The sequence below is a fragment of the Martes martes genome (assembly GCF_963455335.1).
Source record: "Martes martes genome assembly, chromosome: 2".
Classification (NCBI taxonomy): Eukaryota; Metazoa; Chordata; class Mammalia; order Carnivora; family Mustelidae; genus Martes; species Martes martes.
This window is the reverse complement of record NC_137889.1, coordinates 173677023-173704959: the sequence shown is the minus strand read 5'-3', so window position 1 is coordinate 173704959 and position 27937 is coordinate 173677023. Positions and strand designations below refer to the sequence as shown.

General features: G+C 38.6%; 1 protein-coding gene across 2 annotated transcripts; it reads right to left on the bottom strand.

Annotated features, from left to right (window-relative positions):
- Positions 1-1262: 1262 nt before the first annotated feature.
- On the bottom strand, positions 1263-24070 carry TMEM33 (transmembrane protein 33). Of its 2 annotated transcripts, XM_080796029.1 has the most exons (9): positions 23945-24057; positions 23695-23766; positions 19634-19728; positions 19017-19204; positions 14265-14332; positions 13225-13358; positions 7549-7632; positions 2875-2995; positions 1263-2010 (listed from the first exon to the last, which is right to left on the bottom strand). In XM_080796029.1, exons 2-9 carry the CDS (start codon positions 23737-23739, stop codon positions 2005-2007), a joined length of 741 nt encoding a protein of 246 aa, XP_080652155.1. In that variant the 5' UTR covers positions 23740-23766; positions 23945-24057; the 3' UTR covers positions 1263-2004. The 2 variants fall into 2 exon arrangements, with proteins under 2 accessions (XP_080652155.1, XP_080652154.1); XM_080796028.1 differs by lacking the exon at positions 1263-2010 and having other exon boundaries at positions 2267-2995; positions 23945-24070.
- Positions 24071-27937: the final 3867 nt, after the last annotated feature.

The following is a 27937-nucleotide window of genomic DNA, read 5'->3' as shown; positions in this document are numbered from 1 at the left end:
CTTACAAACCTAATCAGAATTTTTGATCTTGATTTTTAGAAAGAAAAGGTATTATAACAGCTTTACAATTCATAGTTATTAAAGAGACCTCCTAAGTCTTTCATAAAAACTTCTGGTTTAATATCAGCATGCCTTGATTTTTCCTACAAAGGAAGTTTGTAAATACCTAAAGTACTTGTTACTTCCAGGAGCAAAATTACTATTTAAGAAATTTCAGTTTGGGACTGATATTAAATAGTTTATATTCACAAGGAATCAGGTATACAAAAGGAATACAGAATTCTTGTTATAATAAAAATAGGTTTTATGTTAGGTTTCCACCTGTCCCAGAGGGTTTAATATCTAAAAGTCCTAGAATAGTATTATAGCACTTCTATAAAGAATTAGGTATTTTGGATGCTTTTTTAAACTTGGAAGTAAAATGAAGTTCAGCTATGCTATAATTTCTTCTACTTCATTCATTCCATATACTGCAACTGTATTACCTTAATTTTAATTTGATAGATGTACATATTAAACTGTAATTCCAGATGTCAAATCAGCTGGTTGTACATACACATATCATGGGATTCCTAGGTAAAAGCTCATGCAAACTAAACATCAGTAACGCTCAAATTGTAAAATTTACTTTTTCATGAATTGAGGAGTATTTTATTTAAAAATCAAACCTTCCATTAAAGAACAGTCCAACAGGAGCAAATGAGAAATATAATCCCGTTATGTGATAAAAAGCCTCAACTTTTAAAGCACAGGGTATTCTACATTTTTAAGTTTTAATATTAAAATTCTTTTCATCAAAACCAACATGAAATTATTCCCTCTAGGGAAATCTTTTTGACCAACAGTAATTCCCAAACTAAAGAGGAAAAACTCAGAACAGAGGCACACTCACAGGTCATTAAAAGACAACCAGTAAAAACAGCTCACAAGAAGAAAATTAATGGAAAAAATGGTGAAATCTGAGTAAGTTCTATACTTTAATTAATAGTATTGTTCTAAGGCTAATTTCTTAGTTCTGATAAATGCTGTATAGTTATGTAAGGTGTTAATATAAGGGGAAGCTGAGTAAAAGGTATACAAGAACTCTATTTTTGCAACTGTTCTATAAATCTAAAATTATCTCAAGATTTTTAAAAATTGTAGAAAACAAAAAAACACATAACTTAAAAATAAATATGACTTCAGCTGCCAAGATTTCCTGATATAATTCAAGACTTAATTTTTAAAGACATCATTAGGAATCAATAATATACTGTTTACTTAATATTATAGTCACTTTATTGCTCTAGAAAATTAGTTCTTAAAACCATCAGATTACATATATAGTGATAATGAGGCTAGCCACACACCCACCCACCCACCCCAATCAACTGTATTGCATGAGGCTGCTTTTCTAACTTAGTAGATAAATATTAAAAAAATACAAAAGCAGTTCGCTACAGTTGAGCTATCAAGTAGACATCACATTTCCAAAGGTGGGAAAGTTGAACAAAAAGAAAACAGATGTTACTGACAAGTTCTAATAAATGTATGAGAAATCCAATTACATGCAGACAGAAGAAAACTGGTTACAAAAACCATTACATCACTGTGTACTAAAACTTTTGCAGTGTTTTAAACATTCCCAACCATGCAACAGTAATAAAGATCAGAATGAACTTTATAAAGAAGTTGAGGGCAGCTCAACAAACAGGATTTAACATATTATACAACTCAAATCACAGCTGCATAATACACCCAAGACTCCCAAATTCACCTATGCATTAAGAAATTAAAATACACACCAATCCCCCACAATTCATCTTCCAGCCCCATTCCCCACCAATTATCTTACCTATAAATCTTTCCATTTAACCTTTTAAATCATATTTGATGGGCAAGTATGTAATCTACAGGATAATCTTCATTATTATTTCAGAACAGACCCAAGCAGAGGCATATGCTCAATCTTCAGTTACATTCCTTTCAAAAGACATCTGAACTGCTGCAACTGTCTATGAAAATTCAAGCCTAAGGAACCAAGAAAATTGGCAGTCAAGAATCTAATTCTATAAACTATAATAACGCTAATCATCTATGTGTCCACATTTGTAAAAGGGTTTCCTATTTGAGAAAGGTTCGTTGATGGGTATCTAAAAGGAAAGCTGTATAACCACTAAGGCTTTCTGATGTGAAACAGCAGTGACCCCAGACAGTGACCCAGTTGGCTAACACGCTTACAGTTCAGCCTTTTAAAAAAATATTCAAAGCCACATTAAGTAGTTATGGAAATAAAAATTTGGAAGATCATAGCTTAAGATACAAGACGCATGCAGAATTCCTCTTAAAATGGTATATCCAAAACAAATCCTAACAAAGCAGCAGAACATGAACTTAATAACAATCTGAAATTAAATATAGTGGTAAACGTTTCTTTTAAAATCATCAACCAAAATTACTGAATGGCAAAAGAATACTGTCTCAAAATATGATGAATTCATATATGTTACTATTACTATAATGGAATCATGCCAGATATAAATTTAGGGTACCAATTAGGTTGAAAGAAATTTTAAAGCTACTTTTACAAGAGGAATAAATGTACTTCATGATAAAGGCACAGCAGCATTTAAAAAAATTTTTGATACATTGATCACAGGACAGAAACTTCCTTAACCATTAATAACACAGCACAATAAAATTTTCTTGGGAACTTTTTAAAAGGCTTGATTTAACATGCCAGGAAAATGATAAATTTTCCATTGAGATGCGTTTATGTAAATTGGATTGAGGTCAGTTTTACACCTGGAATTAACAACCCTTAGCAGAAGTACCAACTGCTAAAAATGCTTATTTCTACTATATATAACTTAGCTGGATGTTAAACTACGCAACTGTTGGTGCAAGTCTGCTTATAAAAGCAATACTCTGGAGACAAAGTCTTCTCACAAACAGTGGGCAAGCAGGTTTCATTATTACGTGTTCGACAACAATCCTCAGTTCATTAAACAAGGTCCTGCAAGATAAAACAGTTTTCGTTCAGACACAAAAGGAAAAAGAATACAAAACAAATGCTGAGGAAGGATTTCCCACAGTCAGTAAAGAATCTGAAGTAAAAGGAATAACTAGAATGAACTGTAGGAAACACACAAAATAAAATTCTCAAAATCAACATTTGTGTGGTTTTCTGCGGGGAGGTGGGGGGGGGGAGTTCATTTAACAAAAGCATCTAATAAATGGTTATCTCCGAGGGCTGAGATAAAGGATGATTTGTATCTTTATAGTAGAGTCACATCATTTTCACATTTAACTTAGGTATATTCAACTAGTTCTAAAAAAGAGAGTAACAGAGTGAAAACTATATACTATGGGCACTCCCACCTACTATTTTCCTTAAATTATTGCCTTAGGGAGCCTGGGTAGCTCAGCTGGTCAAGCAAAGGCTGGGTCAGGCTCCCCGCTCAGTGGGGAGTCTGCTTCTCGCTCTGAACCTCTCCCTTCTCATGCTCTCTCTCACACCATCGCAAATAAATAAATAAACCTTTAAAAAAAAAAAACTATTTCCTTAAACATAATGCCTCTTAGAGCTTTCCTCATCTACAAAATAGGCATACGTACTTCATGGGAGTCAGCTATAGAGTAATTTAAGTGAGACAGCACAGAAGTTACTCAACAAAGGCCATTTCCCAGTTGGATCATCCCACTGATCAAACCAGTTCTTGTCCACCTTCAGACTTAAAGTCCAACTCTTTAACATCTAATGCCCTCCAGAATCTGGTCTTAATCGAATTTTCTGCTTCATCTCCTCTCCCATTCTCTGCCACGACCCCTATATTCCAGTTGTGTTGCAAATTTGTGCCCGAAACACATTGTGAACTTTTACTGTGCTTGCTGCCTCCAAAGGACTCTTTATTACATACTGTACACACCGCACATACATTGTATAGGCTAACAGACACAAAATCATGTATGTTGGTTGAACTGTAATTTTTTTAAAGATTTTTTAATCTATTTGACAGACAGATATCACAAGTAGGCAGAGAAGCAGGCAGAGAGAGAGGAGGAAGCAGGCTCCCCTTTGAGCAGAGAGCCCGACATGGGGCTCAATCCCAGGACCCTGGGATCATGACCTGAGCCAAAGGCAGAGGCTTAGCCCTCTGAGCCACCCAGGCGCCCCGGATGAACTGTAATTTACAAGAGATTTTGATAGACTACCAGAAGTAATTTTCATTATTCACTTTTGAGCTTTCACTTTATCTGCTGACTCATCCTGCATCAGACAATTCCTGTTCTACCCTTCTGTATCCTGTGTTGGGCTTCCTTATCTTAGTCTTCCCCAAACCCTAAGCTCCTACCTGCTAAATCTTTCAAATTTACCTCTTTCATTTTACACAGAATTAGTTCAGGCTCTGAACTACTCTCGTAGTCTCCAAAGTGGTCCATTCTTCCTCTTGCTGAGGATGTAATGCATTTTCCAGAATACTTCTAAATCAGATGTCATCATATTCTCAACCCTTCCACCTTATGAACTCCAAATGCTCCTCCTATCTTGAAATAAATTCCAAACCCTTTCATGATCTTGTCCGTCTTCCCTTTGAGGCACCGATCTTCATAACTTCCCTATATACGTCCTTAACTCCAGCAACATGCACTTTCAGGCACCCATGTGCCAGAACTCAGACTTCACCAACACACAATCACTGTCTTCTGAATAAATGACTAATGAATAAAACTAGATGGCACTGTAAAAACACTCTAAGCAAAACCCTCAGGTTACAGATGAGGCCTAAAAAGGTCAATGGCTTGCCTAAAATCACAGGGCTAGTTCTTTCATTCAAGGCTGTCCCTGGCATGATCTAGACCAAGTCACAGTGCTGGAGCAGCGCTGACAATAAACGGTCAGTGATGATCAAAGTGTCTCCATATGCTGTCAAATAGGGTGACCATCAGCCACACATTGCTTCTGAGTGCGTGAGACTGGTTAATGTGACTCAGGAACTGAGTTTTAAAGTTTTCAAATTCTACTTTTTATTTTTCTAAAGATTTTATTTATTCAGGGGCGCCTGGGTGGCTCAGTGGGTTAAAGCCTCTGCCTTTGGCTCAGGTCATGATCTCAGGGTCCTGGGATCGAGCTCCGCATCAGGCTCTCTGCTCAGCGGGGAGCCTGCTTCCCTTCCTCTCTCTCTGCCTGCCTCTCTGCCTACTTGTGATCTCTGTCAAATAAATAAATAATAAATAAATAAATAAATAAACCTATAAATAAATAAATAAATCTTTAAAAAATATTATTTTATTTATTCATTTGACACAGAGAGAGCACTAGTAGGGGGAGAAGCAGAGGAAGAGGGAGAAGCAGACTCCCCACCAAGCAGGAGACTGACATGGGGCTCAATCCCATGCCCTGGATCACGACCCAAGCCAAAGGCAGATGCTCAACCATCTTAGCCACCCAGATGCCCCTTAAGTTTATGAATTTTAGTTTTTATTTCAATGGTCAAATGTGGGGCACATGGATGGCTCAATCAGTTAAGCATCTGACTCTTGATCTCAGCTCAGGTCTTGATCTCAAGAGTCGTGAGTTCAAGCCCCATGTTGGGCTCCACAATGGGTATGGAGCCTACTTAAAAAAAAAAACAAAAAAATCAAATGTGGCTGTCCATTGCCATATTGGACAGCGCAGCTCTGAACAATCTACCCTCGACATCTAAAAAGGACTGATACCATTAACATGGGAATGGATATTGTAAGTAAAAATGGTACAAACTGGCAAAATCCCTAACAAAAAAGTGTAGCACAGAAAATGTAGTTTTATAGACTATTTATCAATATTTATAAGCTCAAATATTTCCCATTTCCTTTCCACTGTTTTGATGTGTTTTGTGTGCTTATGGGAGATCTTTGAAAATGCTTATTAGCACATATTTGTATTACCTGGATCCTTCCTTTTTTATCCCATTGGACACTTCTAAATTTTTCTGTGTGCTAATCTGACTTATGGGCAAGTGGGAAAAATGGGATTAGAGATAAAAAGGGTATAAAGAAGCAGAGAAAAACAAAGCTGCTGATGAAAAATGGATTACTAGGGCAGGGGACCAGAAGATATTGTCTGAAATGAATACATGAACCAGATAAAAAACAAGGGCAAAAACTCATGGAATCAAGTAAAACCGAAAGTTTATTTCTGACTAGGGACTCATTAAGAACCTGTGTCTGAAGCTAGCTCTATTTTAGGAAGTACTGTAAGAAAGACATTGTCTAACAGAACATAAAAGCTCCTCCAGGATAATTAGAACCACAGAAAAAGGAAAATAAACTATGTATTAAAAACACAACAGAATCTAAGCACTTTATTACTTCATTTCATCCCCAGGAGGAGATTTTTCTCCTCTACCAATGAAAAAATTAAAATTTAAGTAACTTGACTAAAGTTAAAAACTTGCCTTAATCTATAAAACTGGCAAATGATGGACCAACATTCGATTTCAGTTCTTTTTACTTTGCTCATGAAAATAAAGATCATGCTAAAACACTCACTGGATTTCTGACTGAATTCCACTACACAATGAATTTATTTTAAATTTGCAAACAAAAACTGTGTTAACATTAGTATTCTCAGTAACATATCCAAGAAGCTATTAAAAACAGCTATTCTTTTCAGTTTTACTCTAACTTCTGAGATCCACATGCGTAACTTACTCTATCACTGAAGCCTCCATTCCTGAAAATTATAGTAACTTATTAAAATATTACTGCTTCCTCATTTTTCCACTCCAAACTATTCTGCACAAGATTTCCAGAAGAATATGATCATGTCCAAACCATCATTCTCGTACATCTAAAAGATAAGTTCCAAACTTCTTATCCTGAAATTCAAGAAACTTTATGATTTGGCTCCAATATACATTTTTAGTCTTAAGTGTAATCACTTACCATTCAGAATCCCTGGTATAGTCAAACAGGTCTATTCAATGCCCCTTAAATACGGCTTGTTACCTCTTGGCTCTGAACTTGTGTTCCTACTATTTTCCTACCTAAAATGCTTTCACCTATTCTGTCTTACTCGAAGGCTTTAATCTTTCTTGAACAAATTAAAATCTCTGCTTTGTGAAACTTTCATGGGCTCTTTTTGTTTTCTGATCTCTCCTTCCTGTGGGGTACAGTATTGATACGATAAAGCAAATATAACAAAGCATCATACATGCGTTTGTGAACACTGCATCCTCAACTATTACTTCCTTATTATTTGACATACGGTTTTGTTTCTTCAATTAGGAAAGTGCCTTGAGTTTGGGACTAATGTCTTAGACATCTTTACATTCCTTAAACTTGAATGCTGTTTTATTGGTGTACTATTTTAGTGGAGATCAAGGTAAATCTGGTCTCAGTTTCTAAAAAGAAATACAACCACCTCCTCACCAATCCTACTAAGGCCTGGAACTTAAATTTACAAAAATATCACTTGCTTCTAAATTCTAACATAAAAGAAGCTAGACAACTCTTACAAGTTATAAATACTGCATTTCACAATACTCTCAACAAATAAGACATTTAAACTAATCACCAGCTTACCGACAATATGGATTTCTTCTAGAGGAATATCGAAGAGTAAGAAATCTATAGTATATAAAAGGCTGGAGCAAACTTCCTTGGCCACTGAAATAAATCAAGGGCAAGAAATACACATTATCAATTCATATGTATACTCTCAAAACTTAAAGCAATTTAACTGGAGCCTGTGTGTGTCTTCATTCATTAAATGGTCATGGTAGGGGTGACTGGATGCTCAGTTTGTTAAGCATCCAATTCATGAATTCGGCTCAGGTCATGAACTCAGGATCACTGAGAATGAGCCCCGTATCCAGCTCAGTGCTGGACATAGAACCTGCTTAAGATTCTCTATCTCCCTCTCCCTCTGCCCCTCTCCGCTCGCTTGGTGTACATGTGTGTGCACCCTAAGTAAAATAAAATAAAATAAAAAATGGTCATGGTAATACCTATCAAGTCTTAATCAAAGTTACTCTTTTTGCTTTAAGATTTATTTATTTACTTTAGAGAGAGAACAAGAGTGTGAGCAAGGGAAGGGGCAGAGAGAGACAAGAGAGAGAGAAACAGACTCCCTATTGAGTGCAGACCTCAACATGGGGCTTGGACTTCACAGCTCTGAGATCATAAACTGAGCAGAAATCAAGAGCTGGACACTTAACAGCCAGCCAGGCACCCCTGAATCAAAGTTATTCTTAAAAGAAGTAAAAGAGTGGCACCTGGTTAGCTCAGTTGGTAGAGTATGCAACCCTTGATCTTGGAGTTTTTAAGTTCAAGTCCCATGTTGGACACAGAGCTTACTTAAAAAAAAAAAAATGAAATAAAAGAATATATGTGATTGCTAGCAAGTAAAATGTTATTGCTTAAATTTTTATAAACATGTATGTATGTATGTATATATTACTTTTTAAAAGTTTAAATGCTAATCAATGAAAATGTATACAGGTGCCCGGGTGGCTCAGTTGGTTAAGCCTCTGACTTCAGCTCATGTCATGATCTCAGGGTCCTGGGATTAGTCCCAACTCGTTGCACTCCCCGCTCAGCCGGAAGTCTGCTTGTCCCTCTCCCTCTCCTTCTCCCTCCCCCATCTCTCTCTCAAATAAATAAAATCTTTCAAAAGAAGAAAATGTATAAATGCTTCCATAATTACCACTAATAACTGATTATCAAATTTTGAAACTTTATAACATTGCAAATGAAAAGTGGCTCATTTTCCTTATTTTTTTTTTTAAGATTTTATTTATTTATCTAACAGAGAGACATCACAAGTAGGCAGAGAGGCAGGCAGAGAGAGAGAGAGGGGAAAGCAGGCTCCCCGCAGAGCAGGGAGTCCGATGCGGGACTCGATCCCAGGACCCCGGAATCATGACTCGAGCCGAAGGCAGAGGCTTTAACCAACACTGAGCCACCAAGGCGCCCCAGTTCATTTTATATAAACAATAAAACTAGTAAAATCAGGGACGCCTGGGTGGCTCAGCTGGTTGGGCGGCTGCCTTTGGCTCGGGTCATGATCCCCGCGCATCCTAGGATCGAGTCCCATATCGGGCTCCTTGCTCGGCAGGGAGCCTGCTTCTCCCTCTGCCTCTGCCTGCCATTCTGCCTGCCTGTGCTCGCTCTCTCACTCTGACAAATAAATAAATAAAATCTTTAAAAAAAAAAAAAACTAGTAAAATCACACAGGTTCCCTAGTAAATTCACATAGCTTATTCTACTATTTTGCTTGGTTAAACACAATTTTAATACCTAAGAGCCATATACATATTTATGAAATTCTAAGTCAAGAATTTCTTCCTAGGAAAGACTATCTGGATTAAGACATTCACTAGCAATTACAAATTAAATGCATCACTATTTGGATAGTTAATAGCAAGGCTATGTATATTACCTTTTTTTGATAGAGTTAATATGCAACTACATAAAATCTTGATTATGAAAACCATACAGCAACCTTAAAGAATGCAGAGTATAAAACTATACATATTATTATAATTGTATATTAAAACTTTTTGAAGAAATACATTAAAGATGCTAATGTGGTTTTTAAAGTTAATTTTTACCTTTTCTTCTGAACTGTGATATTACTTTCATAATAAAAGTTTGTGATTACAAACTAATCACTAAACTAAACGTTACATCCACTTTCCCCCAAAACTCCTGTGACAAATCTTTAACTCTTCAAATTGAAAAATACACCTACTAAAGAAAATACAGGGGCGCCTGGGTGGCTCACTGGATTAAGCCTCTAGCCTTCCGCTCAGGTCATGGTCTCAGGGTCTTGATCAAGCCCCGTATCAGGCTCTCTGCTCGGCAGGGAGCCTGCTTCCCCTTCTCTCTCTGCCTGCCTCTCTGCCTAATTGTGCTCTGTGTGTCAAATAAATAAATAAAATTTTTTTAAAAATTTAAAAAAAAATAAAGAAAATACAGAAAGGAATATTCAATGAAAAATTTTCCGTCATCCAAGTTAGCTCCTTCTCAGAATTATAGTTCAGTCTCTAATATTAATCTTTCCAGAAATTCACATGCACGAGGGCATATAATGACTGACACTGATACAGTGCTCACTTTGCAATGCACTGAATCCATTTAACAATTGAACACTGAATCCATTTAACAATTCCAAGAGGGAAGTGGCATTATCACTCCCATTTCAAAGATGAAGAAATTGAAGCAGAAAAAACCATTCATATGCCCTTAAATATACAAACATCCCAAAATATAAAAGGGAACACCCTACACAGTTCTTAACAAAAAAAAAAATTTTTTAAAGATTTTATTTATTTATTTGACAGAGAGAGAGAAAGCACAAGTAGGCAGAGTAGCAGGCAGAGGGAAAGGGAGAAGCAGGTACTCCACTGAGCAGGGAGCCCGTTGTGGGACCTGGGATCATGACCTGAGCCGAAGGCAGCTGCTTAGCCAACTGAGCCACCCAGGCGCCCTTTAACAAATTTCTAAATTTTCTTTATCTTAAGGATTATCCCCATCACAACACATAAATTTACCTCATGCTTTTTTTACTTTTTTTAGCTTCAAGCAGTTCACCTTAGCATTACTATTATGTAACAAGCTCTCTACTAATGAATAAAGCTACAAGATCTCATCCTCTTATCTTTTTTTACACTCATGTCCATGTATACATAAGATAAACTCACAGACTTTACCTTCATTTTTAAATACAAAACTTGAAGCATTACTCAGAAAAATATAACTTAATGAAGCCTTCTAATATTAGACTGTCTTTCTATCATGGAGGGAGCATCTAAGGAATAACGACTTCAAGTTATTTTTAATTTTATAGTTTGTGTTATATGTGAGTGACATTAAATCGTCAACAGCTTTTCCTACTAGGGACTGAATAAAACCTTATAATCTTATGTTAGTCTTTTAAAATAACAAAGTGATTCCTCTATTTAAATATCTCTGGTAAATTCTCATCTTTTTTACAATAATCTTGAAAATTAAAATCAGTTTAAGTTTTAAGTCTTTTAAATATGAAAAAAAATCAATGCTCAAAAGGCTAAGTTAATGATCACATCAACTAGAATCCAGGTCCCTAACGCCCAGTAAGTCTTTCCACTCTGCCACTCCAGACTTTATTTAGATTATATTATCTAACTTATGATCCTACAGCCTGAGCAACATGTGGTGATCCTGGAGTTTCCAGAGGAAAACATTACTTAAAAGAATGGAACGAATGCATTTATGAGGAAACCTATAAAACTGTTACCGGCTTACAGACTGCTAAAGAGTCAGACATGCAAAAACCTCACTCATTAAGGCAATGTACACTAAAATGAAATATTTCATAAAAAATTAGTTCTTCGAGTTAATGAGATCATGGAAAACTGCAAATACAGACATCTTAAAGTCTAGCATGGTCTATTAAGTATAAAATGCACTTAGCTTAGACTCAGCAAAATCAGTTCTAGGTTAGAGAAAACAGGCACAAAAGTATAAGCAGAAAGATAAAAAGAGGGCTCAGTCAAAGCAGCATATAACTCTTGATCTCAGGGTTTGAGATCCACATTGGGAGTAGAGACTATTTAAAATAAATAAAAATTAAAAAAAAAAAGGTAAAAAGATGTTCATCCATCAATATTTAGAAAAACAAAACTTTGGAAACACATGTTTCCCCATCAACATGGAACAGGTAATAAAATGCAGCATATGAATACGACCAAACACTACATGGCCATTAAATGGAACAAATAAGAATTGTATCCATCAACATGAACAGGGCATGAAAACATACTGGAGGAGTGGAAAAAAGCAAGATGCAGATAAATGATGGATTATGGCACTTCTGACGCAAAATAAAAAACTAAAAAAAAAAAAAAAAAAAAAAAAAACCAAAATCCTGCACCCATAATATGTATTTTCTATGTATCTGTATAAATATTTTTAAAGTACAACATGCACAAAGACATAAGAGAAGAGGACAGAACTGCAACAATTCAGAGTCAAATGGTATTTTAGCTTTTATCTGTAATGTCCTCTTATTGGAAAAACTAAAAAAGCAATAATCCAGGCAGAAATGTAGTTTTATTTTTTCTCCTGCTGATCTGAATTTTCCTCCAATTTAGCTTTGAAGCTACTAATTTTTTCTCTCCACAACAAAGAAGATAAACACATTAATAGAGACAGAGAAGAACTTTTGACTTGGTAACCAAAGCTTATGCTCCTCCATTTTCTTCTTTTTTTCTGGTAAGTGTTCATTTTAATCACCCAGTGCTCACAAGCGCACTCCTTAATCCCCATCATCTTTTTTACCCATTCTCTCACCCATCTCCCCAGAAATGAGGTTTTAAAACTTAAATGCAAGAATCTTGATGGGGAGGGTCAATACTAGCCTGATGTTTTAATTTCTTTTTTTTTTTTTCTTTAAAGATTTTATTTATTTGACAAGAGATCACAAGTAGGCAGAGAGGCAGGCAGAGAGAGGAGGAAGCAGGCTCTCCACGGAGCAGAGAGCCCGATGCGGGGCTTGATCCCAGGATCCTGGGATCATGACCCGAGCCGAAGGCAGAGGCTTTAACCCACTGAGCCACCCAGGCGCCCCAATGATGTTTTAATTTCTAACAGGAAAGCTTTCTTTTATTCATGCCTTACTTCTATAATTAAGAACAATCAAGGGACGCCTCGGTGGCTCAGTTGGTTAAGCATCTACCTTCGGCTCAGGTCAGGATCCCAGGGTCCTGGGATTGAGTCCCAAGTCAGGCTCCCTGCTCAGCAAGGAGCCTGCTTCTCCCTCTCCTCCCAGCTCGTGCTCCCCTCCCCTCTAGTTCTCTCTCTTGTTATGTCTTTCTCTCAAATAAAATCTTAAAAAAAAAAAGAGAGATACAAACAAAACACGGAGGTGCTAATAGGCAGCTATTAATATCAGACCGTAATTTTTCTGAAAGAAAAATCATCTAAATAATGGCAGATACATTAAATGAGGCTTCCTAAGATTCTTTCAAAGGCAGCAATTCTAAAATAAATTTTCAAAATGGTAAATGGTAAATCACAAGGAATGATAAATAAGCAAGTTCCTAGGTTTACCATAACAGCTCAGGTTCTCTACGATACAATGAAAAATGGCTGCTAAAATCAATCCAGCTCTGCAAATCAGTATCTAACAAATTTAAGCAAGATGAAATGAGTTAATACCTTTATTACATTCACTTAGTCATCTGCCTCCCAAAACAAATGTATTTTTATTCTTACCTAAAAAGCATAAAAACTGTAGCAGGCATCAAGAATATTTCATTACAAGCAATGAATTTCAGAATATTCTGTTGATTAGCGCTTAATTTATCCAAGATAGATCTCAGCAGAGGTAAACTATTTGAACCCTTCGCCTAAAACATAAGAAAACAGTATCAGAAATAATGAAGCACTTTTGATTACTCAAATATCTTCTTTCTTTAGACAAATAGCATATCCAACAGGTGATACAACTAAAAGACATTTTGGAAATGGTAATATAAAAGTTTACAAAATAATGTAAAAGTTAGTGTGTATTTTCCTGCTTTGCTGGATTTTGTGTATTTGAAAAATAAGACAACTTTAGTAAGTCATTTCCATGCTTTTTTTTAAAAAAAAGACAAGATTATTTCACAAAAAAATCGTGATTATTTCAATCTTACCATAACAAAATACCTAGTAATACAGTTAAGATATTTGTGAGTCCTTAGCTAAATAAATGACAGTATCCAATTACTGCTGTGACCAAAGAACTATATGAATAAAGAAACAGGCCAACACAAGTCAAACATTTGGATATTTTAATTCAACTGTCAGTGCATATGCAGTCAATCTGCCTGGCACACTTAATGAGGCTTCCTGTTCCAACCTAGGAATAAGAAAGTATTTTCGGAAAGCAGCAGTTCTGAACACTAAAGTAAAAGAAATTCAGTACACTCTACTTACCTGGTATGTTAAAATTAAGCAATGACAGAACAAGAGATCTCTGACAACTTGCCAAACCTAAATGATTTTTTTAAAAAAACAGAGCTATTTCAAATTTCAGAAATTCTCTGGGGACTGGGGTGTATTCTACAATATAATCCTTCACCTATAAAGTGTATTTTGTGAAACTTAAATAAAAAATTTCAAACTTAAGACTTTCAAATGACTAATAATTTACAACAAGTTTGCAGGGATTGAAGGAAACGTTCCTGACAAATAACAAAATGTCTTAGAACTCAAATTCATGTCAACAATCTGCAACGCAGGAGTCAAAAAAACAGCAGAGCTCTACTTACATCAAGGACCTTTTTCGTGTATGTGGCAGCATGAAGCAAAGAAAATAACAAGACTGGGAAAATACTCACTGGAGAAAACAATTAAGGAAAATATTTAACATTTATCAGGTGCTTTATAAAACAGGCTATGTTCATGCCCAATATCGACCTGAACCAGTATCTGCTAAAAGGACTTCAGTGATGGCTTCTGTTGTTTTACTTTGGAGCCAAATGAAGTTTTTTTTTTCTACCTGTAAACAATTTCATTTTCTAAAGCTCAGTTTAATTAAGAAAACAGTGAAGTTTTTTTTCTTTTCTATGAGATAATAAAATATTATGAACATTTCCTGAATTCTATCAAAATTCAGGCCCCCTCAAAATATTACCACTTTTAACCCCAAAATGGCCATCCCGGCCTGAATAATTTCGCCTTCAAATATAAAGTGGTCTTTGGTCCTGCTTTCCTCATCAAAACTGCTCAGTAAAGAGTCTGGGGTAATGGTTTAAAAAGTACTTCCTCAGGGGTGCCCCGGCTGGCATAGTCAGTAGAGCACAGGACTCCATCTTGGGGTGGTACTGGATCTTGAGGTGATAAGGTCAAGCCCCACACTGGAAGTTGAGTTTATGTAAAAAAAATTTAAAAAATTTAAAAAAACTTTTAAATAGTACTTCCCCAATTTTCCTCAACTAAAGATCTTTATTTCTTTCTTACAAGATCCCCATTACTTCAAGATACTGTACCTACCTTGCTTGTACAGTTCATGTGTTCTCAATCTGTACAAATAAAAAGCGTGTGTGTGTGTGTGTGTGTGTGTATTTGGGTTTGTGTAGTACAGTTAATTGAGTGTCTCACCAGTTTAATTACAGACACGATTTGAGTTCAACTGTTTGGCTTTATGTCATGGATAAATATGCAATTCTCATTCAGCTTTTTGAAAAACGAAAATTGCTCAAAAGACCCTATTTACCCCAATTTCTGCCAGGCTGATAATAAGAACAACAAAAATTGTCAAGTATTTTCATAAAATGATATAAACTGTTAGTTCATTATGAATGGCAAAAATACATGTCCTAAAAGTATTTGCAGGGGCACCTGGGTGGCCCAGTGGGTTAAAGCCTCTGCCTTCGGCTCAGGTCGTGATCTCAGAGTCCTGGGATCGAGCCCCGCATTGGGCTCTCCGCTCAGCGGGGAGCCTGCTTCCCTCTCTCTCTCTCTGCCTACTTGTGATCTCTGTCAAATAAATAAATAAAATCTTAAAAAAAAAGTTTTTGCAGTCTCTGGGGTGCCTGGATAGCTCAGTCAACAGAGCATGCGACCTGATCTCAAGGTTATAAGTGCAAGCCTGATGTTGGGTGTAGAGTTTACTTATTAAAAAAAAAAAAAAAAAAATCAAAAAATGTTTACATTACCCTCATTTGGGGGAAAAAAAAAAAGTACACGCAGTTTCTAAGAAATGAACCATTATATTTTTCTACACTAAATGAAAGCTTAGGTGTGATGGGAAATGGTGATTATTGTAACACAAGGAATTCCAAATCCATTACCACCATAAATCATTAGGATCCAAAAATGCCTAATTCCAACTAGCAAGCAAGACAATGACCTATTATACCCAAGGATTAGAAAAATCCTACCTCTCTAATATAGTTCTCCGAGTTGATATCTTGACCAATTCTTCCCTGACACTAATAAGAATTAAGTAAAATGCTAATTTCCTCAGTGGAGACCATGTATATATAGTTTCACATTTTTTAATCAACCACAGACCCCTCTGAAACTGATGAAAGCTACAAGGCTCTCCTCTCCAAGGCCACTGTAAAATTCTGTTGCTTCTTAAATAGTTAAATTTAAACCTTAACACATATCCTAACTTGAAGCCTTGATTCAGTAGAAGCAATGCAGGTAATGAAAACAGAACCCTGAAAGGACATTCAAGATATCTGGGTTCTAATCACGGCTCTGACACTAACTTCATTTCCTAGGCTAAGTTTCATCAAAGCTACAGATTTCTCTCCCTCTCTCCCTTTCATTTCCCTCTTGCTCTCAAAGAAAAAAATGTTTAAAAAGGGCGGGGCAGGGGGAGTGGCTGGGTAGCTCAGTGAGTTAAGCATCCAAGTCTTGATTTCAGCTCAAGTCATGATTTTGGGTCATGGGATGGAGCCCCTACCCGGGTCTGTCTCTGTGCTCAGCTCTGCCTCTGTTCTAAGCAGGCCTCCAAGCTCAGCAGGGAGTCTGCTGGAGATTTCTCTCTCCCTCTTCCAGCCCCCCAATCCTGCTAGTGTGCTCTCTCTCAAATAAATATTACCCAAAAAAGCTACAGATTTCGAATGAGTTTTTTACCACTAATATTCTATAGTTCACAAATCCTTGATAGAAGATTCATAATCTTGGGGCACTTGGGTGGCTCAGTGGGTTAAGCCTCTGCCTTCGGCTCAGGTCATGAGCTCAGGGTCCTGGGATCGAGCCCCGCATCGAGCCCCGCATCAGGCTCTCTGCTCAGTGGGGAGCCTGCCTCCCCCTCTCTCTCTGCCTACTTATGATCTCTGTCAAATAAATAAATAAAATCTTTTTTAAAAAGAGAGAGAGATTCATAATCTTAGCTTTCATTGTCACTTTTAAACTATCTAGAAAATGTAAAGGGTGAAAAATCTACAAAGTTAAGCTCTAAGTACCCATCATCATTAGAGCAAGGACAGCATCACCTTTTTAAGACCAAAAATCAGAACACAACTTTGTAATATGACTTGGGGCTCACCTTTACTCACTAACCTAATACTCAACTACTTTAAGAATCAAATTAGTATTTCTTGCCAGTTACTAGTTTAGGCTCTTCCTATTGCTCACCACTCCCCAACCTCTAATGTAAGAATTAAAGGAACACAAAATCCTTACTCTTCAACACTCCCAAAGAGACGGGCTAGTAAATAACCAATTGCAGAGAAAAGACAGAGACGTGGTCTTAACCGGTCATGAGCCTCATTGGGCATCAACTCATGATTCACTCAACAAAACTTAGTGACCACCTGCTGTGTAGACTGCCTTTGTCCAGGCACAGACAGAAAGGTTTCAAAACTATATAAAAGTGTTACACAGGGACGCCTCGGTGGCTCAGTGGGTTAAGCCTCTGCCTTTGGCTCAGGTCATGGTCTCAAGGTCCTGGGATCGAGTCCCGTGTCCAACTCTCTGCTCAGAGGGGAGCCTGCTTCCCTCTCTCTCTGTCTGCCTCTCTGCCTCTTTGTGATCTCTCCCTCTGTCAAAAAAATAAAATCTTAAAAAAAAAAAAAAAGTGTTACACATACATTAACTGTAAATTAGGTAGACCTTTTAAGTCAGAAAGACCTTGTCAGCATTACTATGTACTTGCCAGTGTGATGTCAGGCAAGTTATTTGAAACCCCTTGAGCCTCAGTGTCCTTATCAATATGATGCTCGGGACATCTGGGTCTGCTCAGTCAGTTAAGCCTTTGCCTTCTGCTCAGGTCATGATCTCAGGGTCCTGGGATCAAGGAGCCCCACATCTGGCTCCCTGCTTAGTGGGAAGTCTGTTTCTCCCCCTCCCTCTCTACCTCCACCAGTGCTCTAAAAAATAAAATCTTAAAATATAGACATATATATATATATACATATATATATATGATGCTCACTATGATTTTTTTCAGTGCTGCAAGGATTAAGTATGCCAAGTTCATATGCACTGACAAAAGAGGTACTCAAAATATTTCAGTTACCTACTCTCTTTTCCTTAAGACTTTTTAAAAATCTATTTAAAATTTGGTACTTCACAGTCATAGAAAGTATTATCTAAATAGGTAATATTTAGCCCTGGAGACAGATTTTATTGTGTTTTCCATTAGGTATAGTTATGTAGACACATGTATAGCTTATGAATTTATCAGAATATATCAAACATTTAAAAACTCTTAAGAGCAGCATTTAAAGCACAAAATACTTTCTGGAGGGACAGAGGAACCATAGTGGGGACAGACTATTAAAAATGATTGAGAAACTCCAGTCACTCTTTGCCTCACAATGCACATTAGCACATCAAAAGTTTTGTAGTAAAGAAACCCACTTAAAACTGTTTAATCTAGATCTTCCCGAACATATTAAACTGCAGCACTCCTTTCCAATCCTCCCCAGCCTTTTGAGTAAACCTATTCTCACCCAACACACTTTCGAAATGTGTAAACATACAATTCCAAATGAGTTATTTCATTCTCATTAGCTCCAAAGATTATACGTATCCTTATTTTCTACTCTATCCACAGTAAATACTAAATTTTTATTGTATTTATTATCCAGTTTTCTGCTTAAATAAGTTATTTCTTGAATTTCCATTTGTTTCTAGTTCACTAGGAGTTGAAAGAGCTGAGGATTTCTCTTTTTTTAAAGCAAGACATACGGACAATTTCCCAAAGATGTGAATTAAATGAAAAAAAAAAAGTGTAAATACTAAAATAAGCCCTCCATAGTCCTGTGCTTTGAATCTGAAGTTTGAAATACCCATTGCTAATAGAGAAGCTTACGAGAGGCAAGAACAAAGATACAAAATTTAAAATTCCCAATCTGCTCTTCAAATTGAGATTTCACATGTCAGAGTCAGAAACTCTTACACTGAATGTATCTTCATTCAAATTAAGTGTCAACAAACCAACCAACCTAGGTTCACGGAAGCCCTCATCGCTGAACCCCTCCTATTGCCAAAAATAATCAGAAAAGATCTCCTATACACTTGGTAGGTGACTTCTTGTCAAAAAGGCACAAAAAGGATACTTGTAACAGGGTAGGAATTGACAAAGATGAGTGAGTACAGCAGGTAGTGGCAGCTGTCTTCTAGTAAAGCCTGGGCGAGGAATGCTCTGCTTAACTGGAAATGTGGTAATCTTTGGTGCAGCCTCAGAGCACTGGTAAGAGCATTTGCCAGTAAAGCCCGCTGATAAAAGCTTGCAGCTTCATGCAACCTGCAAATTACCAGAGGAGAGGTTATCATGAGACATAACAACTAGCAGGTCTCTTCCTCCTTTGTGGATTGCATCATAATTGCACAACCCCTAAATCTCTTACTTGTCAATAGAAAAGAACTACGTGACCTATTATACCTTCTTAGAAGCATCCCTTCATAAATCTGCCCAACTGAATTTTATAAAGCAGTCATCTTCTTTAAGTGCAAAAATCAAAAATGAAAAAAATATGTGCTTTCACAAAGCACAGGACCTAAGACATCCCTCCAGTTGGCGCTATTACTGAGTTATTAGCACCTAAAGCATGAGACCTGTGTTTGATCTGCCCCAGAACCTCTTGCAATTTAACAAGCCCGGCACATAAAGGCAGTCCGGAAAAACCCACCAAACAACTGAGTATCAAAGGCAGAAAATCTGTGTAATACATACCCAAGAACAGGCAGGACAAACAGAGCAGAGCAGTAAACTGTGAACAAGCGAGAAAGCCACATTGCCGTGTCCAGTTTGTTGGCCATCATGAATTGCTAAATTTAAAAAGAAAAATACTGTAGTAACTAAGCCTGCAAATTATCTTTCCAAGGGTGAAGATCACATAGTCTTCTTCCTATTCAAAATGTTTTAACAACCCTGCAGAGATTACTTAAGATCATTAAATTGTGAAAACTCCTAAGGCAACTGTTTCACCTATCCGCTCAGCGACACCTCTGAACACCCGATAGTTCTGATTCAGAAAGCAGGAGAAACATGTAAATAGAAAAATACCAGCTGATATTTAAAAAAATAAAGCCTAAGAAGAAAGAAATCATTGGAACAGAAATTTAACTACAATTGTCTGTATTCCTTCAACAGTTGTAATACTGGCTTCATCTATTTTAAAAGAACGTTAAATAAGGACTAATTGCTCTCAAGAGAACCATAATGTCTATTCTTAGAAATCTCAAATTCAAATAGACAGGTTTCAGAGCCGAGTAAAAAGGCATCACACAAAGCCAATTCGGATTAAATAAACCTTACAAAGGAGAAACATAAAACCATGGGAACACTCATTCACTACCTAACTCATAATAATTTGATTACATAAACACAAGGGCCCGACATACTCTAAGGGTTCAAAATATAGCTGTCAAATGTTAAACAGTCCCTGCCTCTTCAATTTTATGACTTTCTTCATCCTCTTGGAAGCTACCCCATACATCTTACCCTATTTCAGTGGTCCTAAATTAAACTCCCATAACCCACTTGACTCTCCATGTTTTCTATCTTTGCTCTTGCTGTGTTTGCCAAGGATGGAGCTATTAACACTAACAGAATCACTTAAAATCTGTTTTCTCTTCAAAATGTATCTTGTATTCAAATCCTAAAGTGGCTTTTATGTTTTCTGATAGAATCTACGTTAATAATTTTTACATCAAAGTCCAATACAACCACACATGGATATATAAACTTCTACAAAGAAGTTTCACAAAACAGTATCTTCCCAATGTGTAATGGATTTTGGTGCTTTGTACTCTATTTAATGTTTAGAAATAGTGTTTTCACTAAAGGGATTTCAAAACTCACTAATGAATCTTAACACGGAGTCTAAAACACTACTCTAAGCAATTTAACTTAATTATCTTTTGAAAGATACAAAAACCAGGTGGCTGGGTGGCTCAGTTGGTTAAGTGTCTGCCTTCAGTTTAGGTCATGATCCTGGGACAGGGTCCCACACAAGGGCTCCCTGCTCAGCAGGGAGTCTGCCTGTCCCTCTCCCTACCCCTTCCCCCACTCACGCTCTGTCCCCGTCTCAAATCTTTAATAATAATAATAATAATAATAATAAAAGATATATAAACCTTTTGGAAAAATCCAAGTACATTTTAAAATCCAAAGATGTTTCACTGCATGTCTTTTTAACAATATGCAGGTAATTTTGGAAATATGCCTAGTTTATTGTATCCAAACCTACTATACTGTGACTTCTCTAAATTTAAATGATCACCCACAGTCAAGTGGAAGAATGAATCTAGCTTACAGTACTCAGGTTCTCTAGAAAATTCAGACTTTACACTACAGTCTGAAATTTTAGAACATGTTCTTTGAAATTTAAGCTTAGGGGCATCCGGCTGGCTCAGTCAATGGAGCATGCAACTCCTGATCTCGCGGTTGCGTATTCAAGCCCCACACTGGGTTAAAGATTGCTTAAAAATAAAATGTTTGGGGCACCTGGGTGGCTCAGTCAGTTAAGCAGCTGCCTTCAGCTCATGTCATGGTCCCAAGGTCCTGGGATAGGGCCCCATGTCCACCTCCTTGCTCACAGAGCCCGCTTCTCCCCTACTTGCCATCCCCCCTGCTTCTGCTTGTTCTCTCTCAAATAAATAAATAAAATCTTTTTAAAAATTTAAAAATAAATCTTTTTGGGTGCCTGCGTGGCGCAGTGGGTTAAGCCTCCGACTCTCAGTTTCCACTCAGGTCATGATCTCAGGCTCAAGCCTAAAGCTGGGCTCTGATTTCAGCACAGAGTCTGCTTAAGTTTCTCTCCCTCTCCCCCTCCCACTGCACATGTGCTCTCCCTCTCTAAACAAATCACTCTTTATAAAAATAAATATTTTTAAAAATAAAATAAAATGAAATCTATTTGGTTTTGGGTGGTTATTTTGTAATAAATCACTTATCTGTTCATTTTATTTTCTACACCTTTATGTATCTGCATTTTAGTACACAATAAAAAAGGTTTAAAAAAGTATATTGGTTTATTCTTTTTTATTTAAAAAAATTTTTTTTATTTTTTTGACAGAGAGAGACACAGCGAGACAGGGAACAGAAGCAGGGGGAGTGGGAGAGGGAGAAGCAGGCCTCCTGCTGAGCAGGGGAGCCCAATGCAAGAATTTAATCCCAGGACCCTGGGATCATGACCTGAGCCTAAGGCGGACAATTAAAGAGTAAGCCACCCAGGCACCCCTGGTTTACACTTTAAGAGTCAACAATCCATCCACGTTATAATAGTTTGGGCAAAAAAAACCATCAATGAAACGTTGGGTGAAAACCTACTGAGGTGAAAACTATTCACACAGTCTCAAAGCATCTTGCCACAGAAAGTTATCTTTACAGTGGAGAATCTGCTGGATACCACCTAAACCAAATAATCAAACTTGTCTCCAATGATGACATAAATTAACATAAAATTTTCCTGAAATATATATAATGCACGGGAAATGACCAAATATCACTTATGTAATATTCCTACCAAAATCTTCAACTTGAATCTAGTTATGAAGGGAAAGAAAACAAGCAACTTCAGTTTGAGAAGCAAAACAAGTCTGAACTCTTGAGAGTCAAAAATGGTACAAAGAAGGCAAAAGGAACTATTCTAGACTAAAGAGACTTAATGCCAGTAAAAGCAAAATGCATGCTTGGACTAAATCCTGGATAAGGAGGAAGCAGCTTTAACAGGCAATAGAGGAAATCGGAATATGGATTATAAATCAGATAATAACATGTATCAGTGAAATTTAACTGCAAAAATTGCAGCGATGACTGCATTGTGGTATTGAAGAATACTTAAGTATTTATGAATTAGCCATCATTGTGTATGCAAATAATTCTCAAAGGGTTCAACAAAATGAAAAAGAAAACTGTGTCTATAAATGGAAATGCTGTAAAATGTTTCAAGTGGAAAAAATGTTTAAAGGGGGAAAAAACATATATTCATAATGTTTAAAATTAGCAACAATGCTTTAGGTACAACTTACTAGCAAGCAGATCTGCACGTTAAGAATAAAATATTTAGGGGCGCCTGGGTGGCTCAGTCGGTTAAGCGGCTGCCTTCGGCTCAGGTCATGATCTTAGGGTCCTGGGATGGAGCCCCACATCGGATTCCCTGATAAGCGGGGAGCCTGCTTCCCCCTCTCCTCCCGCTAGCGCTCTCTGTCACTATCTCTGCCTCTCTCTCAAATATTTTTTTTAAAAAAGAATAAAATATTTACAAAAACCTATTATCTCTCTTCGCAAAGAAGGACAAAATGACGAAAAGAAAAACAGAAACAAAAACAAAAACCAAACACAAAACAAAAAACAAAAGACTGCGCTTCCCCCACTGCGTAATTTCCATATAATGCCATAAAACGGGCAGAGACGTTCTCCGCTAGCACGCGTGTGCGGAATGAGGCCTGTGTCGCGGCACCACCTCAGCTGGCATCTTCAACCTTGGAACCTAAGACAATTAGAAACTGGCGTGGGGGGGAGGGGTGGTAAGAAGGCCCGATTTCCCTGGCATACGGCTAAGAGCCACCCGCTCCAGCCCGGCCCACAGTGGCTTAAGAAACAGAAAACTTGTAGCTTCCTCTACATCTCTGCTCAAGATCTCTCCTCGCTACGCTACCCCCACCTCAATCACTAATCCCAGTCCCTTGTAGCACTGAGGTGGAACGTCTCAGAACAGTCCTGCCGACACCTCCCGTTCCCTCCCAACTCCAGTAAACCAAAAGAGAAGACCCTGCTCGCTCACTTACCACTGCGCCCGCCCCTTGGGGGCCGTTCGGGGCCGTATCCGCCATGGGAGACCCACACCCGCGTCTGGGACGCTGAAATCGGGAAGGGAAAAAAGGGGATGTCAGTACGGAGCCGCGATTCCGGTAACCGGTTTCCTTGTCCCGTGCCACAAGCCCGCCGCGCCCTACGGGAACTCTGAACCTCAACAGGAAAGTCTCGACCGCTCCGGAGAGCACTGCCTCGAGAGCACCCGAAGTGGCGGGGAAATACCTGTACGACACCACCAAGAGCAAAGCCGGATTTCTAGAAAAACCGGGAGGCGGAGCTTCTGAGCAAGACCCAACAGGGCCGAACTAACGCCGCCGCCAAGCGCAGGTTATTGCCAAACCCGGAAGTGCTCCTTTCACTTCCGTAGGGAAGAGGCGGCGACGAAGAGAAGAAACCGAGAGCGGTTTCTTGAGGTATGACGGGAACTGTAGTTTTTCTTGTTTCAGTTTCACCTGTCCGGCTCTCTGATTGGCTGTGTAAGCTGAGAAGAGAGGCTGGCAGAGCAATTTTTCCGTCCATTCCAGCTCGCAGGTGGTCCTCCCCGTCAAGGTCCAAGCCGCAAAACGTCTGATTCTTAAGCCTCAGAAATGTTTTCTTTGCTGTTTTCCTCCAGGGGCTCACTAAGCCCTGTGGTTCTACTTACAAAATTAAGTCTTCCGGGGCACCTGGGTGGCTCAGTTTCTTAAGCGGCTGCCTTGGGCTCAGGTCATGATCCCAGGGTGCTGTGATGGAGCTCCGCCTGGGGCTCCCAGGCCAGCGGGCAGCTTGCTTCTTCCTCTGCCTCTACCCCTCCCTTGGTCCTGCTCTTGCGTGCGCTTGCGCGCTCTCGCTCTCTAATAAATAAATCATTTTTTAAAAATTAATTCTCCCAACATGCACTTGATGAGACCTACTATGCGAAAGGCCCCATATTTGGCATGGAGGATAACAAGAATGAATATGACACAGATTGTGGGGAAGACAGACAAGTAAATCAATAGCACAGCACAGAGCTTGTGTAATATGCTCAATGTAATATGCGGAGGCCAAGTTAATCTCAGAGAGCACAGAGGAGGGGACCTAAATCAGAAAGTCTAGGAAGGTTTCTTTGAAAAAGTAATTCTGGCCCTAAATTTTGAAGAACAAGGAGAAGTTGGCTAAACAGAGGCGAGATTTCCAGATACAGCAACAGAAAGCTGGTGAAGCAACAGGACAGAGCAAAGGAACTAGCTGAGTATGACCAGAATGAAGGTATGTGCATGTTTGGGATAGGGGTGTGACTGGGGGAAGTGGATTGAAAAGATGCGAATGTAGAGAGGCAGGCAGGGGCGCCTGAGTGGCTCAGTGGGTTAAAGCCTCTGCCTTCCACTCGGGTCATGATTCCAGGGTGCTGGGATTGAGCCCTACATCAGGCTCTCTGCTCATGGGGGTACCTGCTTCCCCCTCTCTCTCTGCCTGCCTCTCTGCCTACTTGTAATCTCTGTCTAATAAGTAAATAAGATCTTAAAAAAAGAAAGAGAGAGAGAGGCAGGCAGATTATTAAGAAGGAGATCTGAACTTGACCTTGATGTCCAGACAATCGTGATACAATTGTAAGCAGAAATGTGACATCATGAGATTTAGAACATTTGCTCTGGCAATAGGATAGAGGATGATCAGAGGAACAAATTAAAACTCAGGGGATTAAGTGGGATATTTTACATACATACAGGAGAAATATCCAACATCCATGGGCCGTCCAGGTGCTGATCAGTTGTAGCTGACAAGTCAAATGGTGCCCTCTTGAAACCATGTTCAGTTTTTCTAAGGTCACTGCCCAAGTTCAGGTCCTCATGATCTATGGCCTGGATTACCTAAAATGCCACCTCTAGTGCACTCCTCACATATCATTTACTCCATATTTTTATAGCACTTGGCATTCTTTAACACTTCTTCTTTTTTTTCTTTAAGATTTTATTCATTCATCTGACAGACAGAGATCACAAGTACACAGGGAAGAAGGCAGAGATGGGGGGAAGCAGGCTCCCTACTGAGCAGAGAGCCCGATGTGGGGCTCTATCCCAGGACTCTGGGATCATGACCTGAGCCGAAGGCAGAGGCTTTAACCCACTGAGCCACCCAGGTGCCCCGCTTTAACATTTCTTACAAGTATTTGTGCACCTATCAACAGTGTGTGCGTGTGCGTGTGCGTGTGTGTGTGTGTGTGTGTGTGTGTGTGTCTAAGCCTGGGCTGCCATAACAAAATACCATAGGCTGGGTGGCTTAACAGAAATTTACTTCTCACAGTTCTGGATGCTGGAAAGTCGAAGACCAAGGTGCTGGAAGGTAGGTTTCATTCTGAGGTCTCTTCTCTTGACTTGTACATGGCTGCCATTTTGTTGTATGCTCACATGGCCTTTTCCTGCTAGGAAGCAGGAAGGGAGAGTGATCTCGCTTCCCTTTTTTTAGGGCTGTCCAATTTTATTGGTAGAGCCACACCCTTATAACTTATTTACACTTAATTGCCTCCTAAAGATGTTATCTCCAAAAACAGTCATATTGGGGGTTAAGGCTTTACCATATGAATTTTAGGAGATGGTTCAGTCCATAGCAATATATAGGTATATGTATATATACATATACTGTTTTTTTTTTATTTAAATTCAATTAGCTAACATATAATACAACATTAGTTTCAGATGTAGAGCTCAGTAATTCATCAATTGCATATAACACCCAGTGCTCATCACATCACGGGCCCTCCTTAATGCCTGTCACCCAGTAATTCCAACCCCCTACCCACCTCCCCATGTATTACTGATTTGTAAAAATCCTATTATGGAGTGCCTGGCTGGCTCAGTCAGTAGAGCATGTGACTTTCAATCTCAGGGTTGTGAGGTCAAGGTTTTTGTTTCCCCAACCCGCCCCCCCAGCAAGATAAAGCCCATTGCTTTATTCAGGTTATTTGTGCATTCCAGCAAATTTGGGGGGTGGAAGGGAAGGAACCACAATGAAAGCCACAAATGCGTGGGGGAAATGTACTATAAACCATTGTTTACTGTTCACGGTAAAAAAAAAAAAAAAACTTTTATAATCAACATCCCACTCGTAAGTACACATGGGAGAGAAAAAACGTGATTGTTTTGAATCACACATTTGTGTCTTTGCATTTCCTATGCACAGTTTATTGGTACCACTGCCATCGGCTAGCAGAGTACCTGAAAGTAAAAACAAGTATCAGGAAGGAAAAAGTATTAACAAAAGGAAGCTCAAAAAGATGGCTTCAGGAGGGTGGGCGGCACGCCCAGCGCCAGGCCAGCTGGGTCAGTAGAAGCAGACCGTGTGCAGGAAGGCTCTGCGGCTCTTCTCCTGGAACTCCTGAAGCAGCTCATCGATCTCATTCTCCACGTCCTCCGTGTGCTGAAAGCATTGGTACAGCTCACAGATGGGGAACGCCCCCAAGGCGGCCTCTTCGTGGCTGTCCTGGATGTCCACGTTGATGACGTGCACCCGCTGGCAGGTCTCCTGCTCTCTGGAATTCAGATCTTCCAACACCCGATCGTACACTCTCTCTTCACACGTGAGGATCAGATCAAACAGGTCTCTGCAGTTCCGGGATCTTTCTGGCTGTGGCTCGATCCTCTTATTTTGGTCCAACATATGTGAGATGCCATTCTGTGTGTAGAGTTCTTTGTCTCAAGCCTGAAAACTACTTAAAAAAAAAATGTTCTTATTACAAAAATATTAACTTATAAATGTCCTCTATTTAAATTCCGTATAACCAATTGATTCTCACAAAACACTTTTGTTGATTTTTACTGAGTTTTTATAACCAAAGCAACATATTGTTGCTATTGATAAACCAGCATAATTCCATGAATATTGCTTGATATTTTTGTTAAGCAGTAAAATGAAAGTGAAACAACTAAGAGAGAGCACAAGCAGGGAGGGGGCGCAGAGGAAGAGGAAGAAGCAGACTCCCCACTGAGCAGGGAGCCCCATGCAGGGCTTAGTCCCAGGACCCTGAGATCATAACCTGAGCCAAAAAGCAGATGCTTAACCAACTGAGCCCCCCAGGAGCTCCCACTCAATTTTTTAATGCTATTTACAATGTTAACAGCTACAGATATAACACATTTTTAAGTTTAATCGGCATCAACATTCTCTCCATACCTTTTAAGTCTAGACAATCAACAAACTAATAAATTGAACTTTGATCTGTAATGCCTGCTGGTGTTGCCATGTTGTAAAAACCCT

Coding starts and splice junctions, on each gene's coding strand:
- TMEM33 (XM_080796028.1), bottom strand. CDS start 23,739: ATGGCGGATACGGCCCCGAACGGCCCCCAAGGGGCGGGCGCAGTG. Junction 19,205..19,633: donor TTTGTCCTGCCTGTTCTTGG/GTATGTATTACA, acceptor GGTAATTTGCAG/GTTGCATGAAGCTGCAAGCT. Junction 7,633..13,224: donor ACAGTTTTTATGCTTTTTAG/GTAAGAATAAAA, acceptor GATTTATTTCAG/TGGCCAAGGAAGTTTGCTCC.